The sequence below is a fragment of the Choloepus didactylus genome, chromosome 6 (genome assembly GCF_015220235.1).
Source record: "Choloepus didactylus isolate mChoDid1 chromosome 6, mChoDid1.pri, whole genome shotgun sequence".
Classification (NCBI taxonomy): domain Eukaryota; kingdom Metazoa; phylum Chordata; class Mammalia; order Pilosa; family Megalonychidae; genus Choloepus; species Choloepus didactylus.
The window spans coordinates 82,732,464-82,742,853 of NC_051312.1; the positions used below are offsets into that span (position 1 = coordinate 82,732,464).

At 35.7% G+C, this 10,390-nt stretch overlaps 1 protein-coding gene across 1 annotated transcript; it reads right to left on the reverse strand.

The window, feature by feature from the left end:
* Positions 1 to 7,507: 7,507 nt before the first annotated feature.
* Positions 7,508 to 8,440, reverse strand: LOC119537144 (olfactory receptor 51L1-like). Its single transcript, XM_037839722.1, has one exon. The coding sequence runs from the start codon at positions 8,438 to 8,440 to the stop codon at positions 7,508 to 7,510; it is 933 nt and encodes a 310-aa protein (XP_037695650.1).
* Positions 8,441 to 10,390: the final 1,950 nt, after the last annotated feature.

A 10,390-nucleotide genomic window follows, 5' to 3' on the forward strand; every position in this document is an offset into this window, starting at 1 on the left:
TCACTGGCTGGTGTAAGGGGGTGTGGCATGTGGCTCTCCTCCCCCAGGCTTTGGGGCCTGGTTCTGGTAAGGCAGACAGTAGAGCTCGGCCCCTCCTTTCCTCTTGGCAAGCTATGCCCCCTCCACAGAGGTCACTGCATATCAATAAGTTCTTTGTTTCTCTGACTCTGCTGATCAAAGTGTTTTGATTTTAAAATGGCTGAGGCTTTCTTTATTTCAAAGTGCTGTTGGCTGAAAATGTCTGAGGTTTTCTCCACAGAGAGAGAAAGGGACAGAAAGCCCCCAGATTCACCCATCAGCCAGAGATAGCACCCAATCCTCTGGGCTCCCCATCCTGAGACAGATATGCCTCCTGACTCTCCCAAGGTCAGCTGTCACCAAAAGCCTCTGTCTGCTTGTTGGGGATTCGCTGCCTGTATTGAGCCATTAACATTAAAACCCCAGTTGGAGCTGGGCTGAGGTACACTAGCGTGTTTGAAGAGTGCTGCCCTCTAGAACCACAAGGCTTCTGTGAGGGAGGGGATCTCAGCCCCCGGCTCTCAGTGCGGATCCGCAGATTTTACTTACAGATTTTATGCTGCAATCTCGGGCATTCCTCCCAGTTCAGGTTGGTGGATAATGAGTAGACAGTCATGTTTGTCTCCCTGGAGTTATTCCAGGTTATGTAGTAGTTTTTTGGTAATTTATGAATTGTTCTGGGGGAGACTAACAGTCTTCCACCTCTCTCTTTATGCTGCCATCTTAGCTCTTCTCCAGTTTTAATATTCTTGACACACTAATAAGCACTGACCCACTAGGTTTGTGGAATTGAGTCAAAGAAGACAAGGAAAATTTCAGAGGGCAGAATGTTCTCATTCAGAACATGACAATCACATGATTACTCAATAACTATATTTGAAAGAGATTTATACATAGCAGAATGACTGCTATTTTCATGTTCAACAGAAGTACAGAATCTGAACCTATAAATTTTTATAGCAGGAGTTGTTATTTTACTATCTCAAATGGCATCATAAAATAAAAATAGCTTTTCTGTAAAAAATACTTTAAATATAAAAGTACACATTTTGGGGTTCTATAAAACAAGCTCAATTCAGTTGTCCAAGTTTGCAATCCAAAGCAGTAGTTTGGCAAATTAAATTTATGAATCTATCACAACTTTTGGATTGCAAATCTTTGGAAGTTTTCAAGAGTTATGCATAATAAACACTACTGCCTTAAAAACCAGCCATCAAAATCTGGAAATCACACAGGCCTCACTTTTCACAGTGGCTGTCATACCACCAAATAGACTTAAAACTACACTGCAAGATATCTATCATTCTTCATGTAACTTGAAATCCTTCTTTCCAGATTATCACAAACCTTAAGAAGTAATGGAGACACAAAATCATGTTATCAATATGTATTTATCTTCTCTCACTCTATTTCCCTCTTTCTCTCTCCCTCTCTCCTTCTGTCCAAAGTTGGATGAGAAGAAAAGACAAAACTGCTGGTGAAAAAGCAAGCACATACAATTCATGTGTTACCTTTAATGAAAGCTCTTGTAGTTATTTTGTTAAAATGCAGACATATCACATATCAATAGAGTAAGGAGCAAAACAGCCATAACAGTTTTAAAAAAAGTATTAAAATTTAAAGAAATGTACCAATGCTTAAAATGTGAAAAACATTTTCATAAATACTATTCTAAGCACTTTACATTGATTACCCAATTTAATGGTCACAACCACTATATGAGGAAGCTACATTATTGTCCTTTTTTACATAAGAGGAAACTCAGGCAATGAAGGATAAACATTCTCAAGGTGACATCACTAATGGATGTGTAAACTCTGTTTTCAAACTCAGGGATCCTAATTCCAAAACCCCCAGTTTTAAACTATTTTAATTATTATTTAATTATTTACTTATTATTAAACTATTTTAATTTACCTTTTTGATGCATGTTTTTTCTAAACCATTAGGAACAAAAAAAAGTGAAGGTCTTGAATTTCTTCTTAGTACCTGCCACAGTGATAGTCCCAGGTCTTGGAGAAAAAGTCATGAGCAGCTTATATGAACTCAGAGGAGGATATTTATACATCTCTGTTGATATCTATTAAAAAAGAAAAAAAGCAACCTAGGGAATAACCTCTGGGCCTAGGAGCCTTTTGATTATTGTAACTGCTGAGTATTGCTTAATTATACCTGAGACTCCAACCTCAGTATCTGGAATAGCTGAATAATCATCTCTTTCACACTTGTGAAATTATAATTTCCAATTTTGAACTGCATCTGATACTTTTGTATCCTATTCCAAGTCTCTGAGCAACAACTCTTCACTTCTTTTTCTGCTCAGTATTTAGCCCTAAGAGAATACTATAAAATTACCAATTGTTCTTTAGTATGATATTTTAAGGTTTTACTGATGGAAATGTGTGACTGAACTTTGAAGAACTTCTACTTTTCAAGTGCAGGTATTTCTATTTTTCTTTTTGGTCTTTAGAGTGATCAAACTATAGTTCCCATAATAATATATTTCTAATCAGGGATATTATAACAGGCCTCCCACACAGCATTCAAGTTTCCATTTTCATGAGTAAATTAGCACAATATAGTATCTATCACTTCAATTTATGGGTCTAAAACCCACCTTTAAATTAGTAGGACTCAAAGAAGTCATGCTCAATAGCCAATCTCATGTCATACTCAAAGACCAAAATGTCGATTTATTATATGTAATGGGAAATCTTATTTTCTTGGAAAACTATATAATTTTTATCCAGAAATAAACAATTTCCCTGAATTTGGAGCCTAGAAAATTTAATTAATAATCTTGACTCTCCTTATTGATTATGGAATCACAACCATAGAGGATGGTCATAATGGTGGCATGGATGGTGGTGATTATATCCTTAAGGAATGCAATTTAGGTCATGATGCCTTCATGGTAAGATGAAATTTCCAGGCCACCAGTGACTCTTATCTTAGGGGAATGCAATTTTCTTTTTACTGGCTATAATTTCTTATGATATCCTCCTATAATATCTGCTCCTTGAGAATATCAAAGGAAGTCAGCTCTGAGATTTACAAACTAGAAGTTCACTCTGTGTTTACTGCGATACAAATGAGAACTTAGAACAAAACAAGAGAACTGGTTCCAGTGAGGGAGTAGGTGAGGCATGGAAGAATTTACAAAGTGAAAAAGCACATGGTTGTGTTGTCACTTATTTTGTCACAGTTTCTCAGGTACTCCTTTGTGCTGTTCTCTGCTCAGGGTCTAGCAAGACTGCAGTCAATGGATTTGCCAACCTGTGTTTTCATCTGCAGGCTCTATTGAAAAGGAATATTATTCTGAGATTTTTCAGGCTGTTGTCAAAATTCAAAACCTGTGGCTGTGAGGCTGAGGATCTGGGTTTATTTTTGGTGGCACTAGAGGCCAATCTCATGTCCTAGTGAAGACCGTTAGTTCGCAGAGGTCATCTGCAGTTCTTGTCATGTGAACATCCTTAAAATGCCTCCTTATTTCATCAAGCCTTGGAGGAGAATCTATACCTCCAATCTGCTAAGATGGAGGAAGTGGCATCTCATCACCTTTGCATATATTTGTTCCATTCTATTGAATGGAAGCCTGTCACAGTTTGACTGCACTCAAGGAGAGGGGCTTACACAAGGTGTGGACAACAGTAGGTAGGGAAACACCAGGGGTCACCTTAGATACTGTCCAGTCACACTGAGTATAAGATTTTACTCCTTAACAGTTCAAGTCATTACATGCATTTATATTTAAATATTCTATGATTATACTGTGATTTAAAAATCCAGTTTCTTTATGGACACAGGCATATAAGGATGACTATAATGAGAATGATTCTATCTCATTGAGGAAAATAGCTACTGTCATTGGATGATGTAAATTTAAATCAGTGGAGAAATTTGATAATCTTGAAAAAAAAGCCATTATAATATTATAGTGCAGAAATAATTTCTTCCTAAATATACTTCATTTAGCTTACACTCTAAGTTCATGCATTGAAATGTCTGTCTTTTTAGTACTCTAAAATATGTTATCATACATCTATATTTGGTGGCATCCACTTGTCAAAACCTTAGTCTCATGCAAATTCAAGTCTGTACCTTGATATAGAGTCTCCAAAAACACCATTCCTCACAAAACCAGTTTGTTTTCTTTTTTTATTACAAAATTTTTTATTCTGTGTATTTGCTCTTAAAATATTTTACTCTCCTCAAAATCAGACTTCTTCCCTGAAATGTTAGTAGATTAATTTGTAGCAACATCGGCAAGACATCAAAAGGAAAATCAAAGGGAGCAACTAAACCCTATAAAATCTATGATCTAATTACATTGCTTTTTTTCTTCCTTCCAGTAGAAAACATGGCTCAATACATACTCAAACTTCAATATTAAAAAAATAATAGCTTGGCATCAATGCAATAAAATAATTAAATAGATATACAAAGACAAATATGGGAAAACAGCCTTTTTAATATTGAAGCATATTATAATACTTCCTTAGTAAAAACAATGGACACTGGGGAAAAAAACACAACAGAAAAGTTATACCTGAATACAACAGTAGTATATAGAATCTCTTAATATATAATAAAGGAGATATCTCAAGTAACGAAAAAAATGTAGTAGAAAATATACCTAATATTTGGAAAAAAAGAAAACTCCCTTCAGATTCTAAGATAACACCATTCAGTCAAAGTGAATTTCAGAGAAAGTGAAAAAGTAAAAATACAAATAATATTGGAACATCATGCAAGGAAAAAATTTACATTGAATATACAGATGCAGCTGCTATTTACATTGAATACTACAGATGCAGCTTCTATAACCATAATAAATAATTCACTGACAAAAATAATATAAAGAGGTCTTCCAGATTAACATGAGATCAAACTAGTCATGTCTGAATCACTGTGTCAACTGCTAATTTTAATATAATGAAAGAAAAGAAGAAATGACAAGATATTATAGTAAAAAAATTAGATGATTAATTTCTAAGGACACTAAAAGAAATTCCATCAACACAAAGTAAGTTGAATAAAAATTATGTATTTGCTTCTGATAAGTAGAAGAAAATATATACGTCCTTAAAATATACTCCCCCAATAGTCACCAACATATATTGTTTATTAAATTCTTTTGAATTTTGTGGTCTCAGCCAGTCTAAAGTGGTTCTTTTGAGGAAATTTAATATGCTTTTAGCAGGATGTTTTTCCATATCTCTTTGAGGGTAACAGTAGCTTTCCTTTCTAAAGACGGTGATATAACAAGTTCACTGACAAACTGTCTTTATAAGTAATGATTTAGTGACAAGAGTTATGAGCAGTAGTAGAATATATTCCTGGATGTGTGTGCATTTATGTGTGTGACTGTGAGAGTTTATATACCGTGTAGTCAAATGGAGTCACAAAGTCATTAGATGCAGAAGATAGCCAGAGAAGTGAGGAAAGTGATTGTGAAGAGTAAGAGTAGTAAAAGAAGAAGATTCCTTTGGTGGGTATACATGATTAATTATGATGCTACTCAGCGGTTGGACATGTAAACCCCTGCAGACTGCTTTCATACATAATGTTTAGTTTAAAAATTAATTATGTGTGTCTCCATTTCCTCTTGGAATGTGAAACAATAGGTCCTCATTTTGAAGAGCTCTAGGCAGTTGCTTACTCCAATTCACTCATCTGAATTTATCCTGAAATCCTTCTATTGACATCCATGATCTCCAGGATTGGAAACTTTATTTGAATATTAGTTGGAAACATTGAATCATGTTAAAATGCACACTGCCTTTCCCACTGAAACACATTCACCTAAGAGTGCACAGAACTGGTACTCCCCTGTGTGCAGGGTAAAGGTTTCAGGCTCATCTTTGTAGTTGATCTCACAAGGTGTCCCTTCTATAATAAATACCCATCTTGCTCCCTTAAAAATGCAATTCTTGGTCCCTGGTGCCCATAAAAAATGATGACATTTTTCTTGCTTTGGGTTATGATCTGAATTTTTGTCTACTTTGTGGTTGTGACTCCCTAGAATTGTGACCATTTATTTATGCCTTTCTTCTTTCAGCACATACTTTGTGGTCACTTTATATGCTGAAGACCCTTGTTGAAGTGGATACCAGAGTTATCAGAAAGGACATGTTCCCTCTTTCTAATGGCAGTAGAAACTCTACAGTGAAAAGAAAAAATAAGGACTTTTTCCCAAGTAAGAAAAGATGAGTGAGTTCCAGAAACAAAGATTTTGCAGAAATAAAAAAAAAGAGAAATGTGAATGAGGAAATAAAAGTAACAATGGGAGAAAAGTGTATCTGTTTTCCAAAGGGTCTAGACTGAGGTGAGGCAGAAAGGCACTAGATGGTTTAGAGGCACAGGTGAGAGGAATTGCATATATAACCACCTGGTTTACTGTCAATCCTTCAGAAATATTTGCATTTCTTAAGCATGCACAAAAAACATGCTTGTAAACATATGTTATGCACATTTTGGTGTTGTTTTTGGAGTTGGTTTAGGAAAGCCTGAGTCAATGAACACAATGTGAAAGTTAGTAATATGTAAGGCCCTGTATACCTCTGAAATACTGATGTCCAGGCTCATGAAGTACAAATTTTCTCATCCTTGGCCAGACATGGGGCACATGAACCTACCTGAAGCAATGCTGTTATTTCTCCATTTTTATGTCATTATAATTACTTCAGGAAGGCAAGAAACTATCTACAGTGGCTGCTTTCCAAATTAAATATATCTTTCCTCTACCAAATATTTTTAGAGAAACACTCTCCAACAGCTCCTAGGGGTAACAAACTACTTTTATTTCATTTTGTTACACACAATTTCATAAATAAGTAGGAGGCTAATCAGCAATTACAAATCCCAACCAAAGAGTAAAACCTGGAAGCCATTGCACCAGGTAAGCTCTGATTTAATCTGTTTTAAAAATTTGCTGCCTAGTTTTATAAGCTGTAGGTGTGTACCCCATCAGTAATTGGGAAATATACATAGTAAATAGTAAAATAGAATATATTTGTAAAGCAGTATCTAAACTCTATAAAACTCTGAAAAGTGAAATCTCAGGAAATTAAATAGTATAGCAAGGAAGGACAGCAAAAGAAAAACAGTAGAAACCTTTGGAAAAGTTGTTCATCAGGAGTTAAATTGTGGATTACAGGGATTTAAAACATACACTGTTGTATAATGGAGGGCCTGGTATATAGATTACAAATCTTCCTATATATCCACTCATTTCCATGTGTTTGGGTAATCGTTCTTTGTTCAGTTATTATCTATTTTGGGTAAATTACTTGGGGGAATGAAAGGTCATAAGATATTGCTGCTTTCTTCAAAATCTATCAAAATAGTGAGGGAGAAAAACATGGGCATGAACGGTGAACATAGAAATATTCCTCACTGATTTACTTTCTTTCCTGTAGCCCAAGATAGGAGTTAATTTCATAGGGATTAATCAAGACTTCTGAAAGTGACTCTAATGTCATCTCTGCTACAATTTCAGTAGATTACTCAAAATACGGGTACGTATTTCCCGGGTCTTAATGCAGTATACAACAGGGTTGAGAACAGGAGGCACTAATAGGTATACATAGCCCATGATAATGTGCACCACAGGTGGAACATGCTTCCCAAACCGATGAATAATGGACACCCCCAGCATAGGGACATAGACCAGTAGCACAGCACAGATGTGGGAGACACAAGTGTTGAGGGCCTTGAATTGCTCTTCCCATGAGGCAATGTGTAGCACAGTGATCAGGATCTTCAAATAAGAAAGGAGGATGAACACAGAGTCCATGCCAAAGGTGATGAGAATGATGATGAGGCCATAAATGCTGTTGATGCGGTGGTCAGAACACGAAAGCTTGATGATATCTGGGTGCAGGCAGTATGAGTGGGAGAGAACATTGGCCTTACAAAACTTCAGTCGCTTAATGAGAAAGGATGTTGGGAAGACGACAGCCACAGCCCGTAGCAAAAGCCCCACACCTATCTTGGCAATGGCGGCATTAGTCAACATAGTAGTGTATCTCAGTGGGTTGGAGATTGCCACATAGCGGTCAAAGGCCATGGTCAGCAGGATGCCTGATTCCATAAGAGAGAAAACATGGATGAAGAACATCTGGATGAGGCAGGCATCAAAGTTTATTTCACGCACACTGAACCAGAAAAGTTGGAGCAGGGTGGGCAGGGTGGCAGCACAGAGCCCTAGGTCACTCCCAGCCAGCATGGAGAGAAAAAGGTACATGGGTGTGTGGAGTGACTGCTCCACCCAGATAACTACTAAAATGACACTATTACCTACAAGGGCAATTAGGTACAGGGCACAAAACAAAATGGAGATCACTGGATGGGAAACCTCCAGGCCAGGGAAACCAGTCAGGAGGAAGGGTCTGTAGTCACTGCTGTTGAAAAAGTCCATCGTGTCTAATTAGGTGCACAGGGTCAATTGTCTTTTATCCCTAGAGTAAGAGAGTACAGATTAGCACATCATCACCACAACCCTTTAACATGAAAACCTCTATCTTATGAGCTTATGGTGGGTACTACATAAATGTCTTTCATTGCCTTTTCAAAGCTAGAGTCAAAGAGAAACATAGAGACCCTACTAAACTTTTATACAATAAATTATAATATAAAATTCATATCAACTATAATTTCCCCTTTTTTGATCAATTTAATCAAGACATGAAATATCATAGGTAATTGTTATGTTTGAAATTAACTTCACAGTTTTCAATATAAAATGTGCTTTCAAAAGACAATATAAAATGAGTTAGGAGATTAAAATCTAACTTAGGGAGTTAGGCAGGGAGTGGAAAACCTCTCCTTTATTCTTAGTGGTTAGTATCTGTCTTTATGCACATTAAGAAAACTGAACTAGAGAATCAAAGGGAGATATGAGTGTCATCCATACAGATTTCATATCATTACAAAGAGGATAGCAGTCTAACATTCCTGATTAAATTAGAAACTGATTCCACGAATACAGAACCCTAGAGCCATTTTAGGATAGAATGCAAACACCGATTTTTCTCTTTACTGTTTCTCACAACTGAATCTTAACAGCAAATAATGTAAAATAAGACTGAGGTTTGTGGAATCCATATTCTAGCTCTGCCTCTGACCCTCACTATGTGAAGTTGGCTAAATTGTTTCTAGTTTCTGAATTTAAATTTAATTTTAAAATGATGTGGGATTAAATAAGTGATAAATAATGGAGAAAAGAATTTGGAGAATCCATGAGACACAAGAAAGGATGACACATTTTGGAATCTATAATATATTGCAGAACAATTTTTGGATGTGGGGAAAGTCTTGGCTTGAGTGGTAGCATGAAATAATGCTAGAGAAATAAGCAGTGTTTAACAAATTTTATATAATTTCCAATTAATAAAACAAAGATGAGAATATTAATTTTGAGAATATATGTATGTGTGTAATGGTCAAAGGTATAGTTAAAATTATATTTTAAAAGATAGTTCTAGGTACATTGTAGAGGATTGGCTGCAAGGGAGCAGTTTATTAATTTCAATAGTACCTTTCCTTACTCAAGGAAGCTGTAATTTACAATAATAGTTAGCATTACTGAATAAAATATTACTATGCACTGGAACTTTAACACTTCACAAGATTTTCTCCATGAAATTTATGAAACCCCTATGTAAAAATTTCTGGTTTACCCCTAACTTCAGGTGAGGTCTTGTAAAGTAAAGTGTCTCTCCAGAAACAGCTATTGAGCTAGAGGACTGAGACTTTAACTCAGTGGAAAATGTGTACCCCATGAATTTTTCATACATAGTATTGATTCCTTAATTAGTCATATCACTACATGAAAAAGAAAAACACATGATCTTCTTGGGTTCAATAATTTTGTCACCTTGGACAATTTACTTAACATCTTCAGGCCTATAAATTATGGGTAACTTAATAGTAATATTTACTGCATACAATTACCAGGAAGATTACACTAGGTGATTCATATCAAACATATAAAACAGAACCTGGTACATAGTGCCTTCTTGTAAACATTGGTTATTAATAATATTTCTTAAATGACAACTGCACATGTTTCTTATCTATTTTAAAACACCAAATATATTGCCTTAATCCACGGTTACTGACTACAGAAACAATTAGGAAACATTTTAAGGTAATACATTTCCTAAATAAAATCCCAAGAATTCACCTAACATAATAGCAGGGCATCCCATACCTATTTACTGAAAATATATTACTTGCATTTAACATCCCATTCCTTATTTTGGAAATAGGGATACTGAAGCAAAGGCTCAAGAGGAAACATCCTTCCACATGCCTCTAACAACTTATATAACCAAACTTTGGAAAGGAAATAATTCTAGGGATAATA

Bases quoted from the DNA above. Each gene is read 5' to 3' on its own strand.
- LOC119537144 (XM_037839722.1), bottom strand. From the start codon at position 8,440: ATGGACTTTTTCAACAGCAGTGACTACAGACCCTTCCTCCTGACTGGT.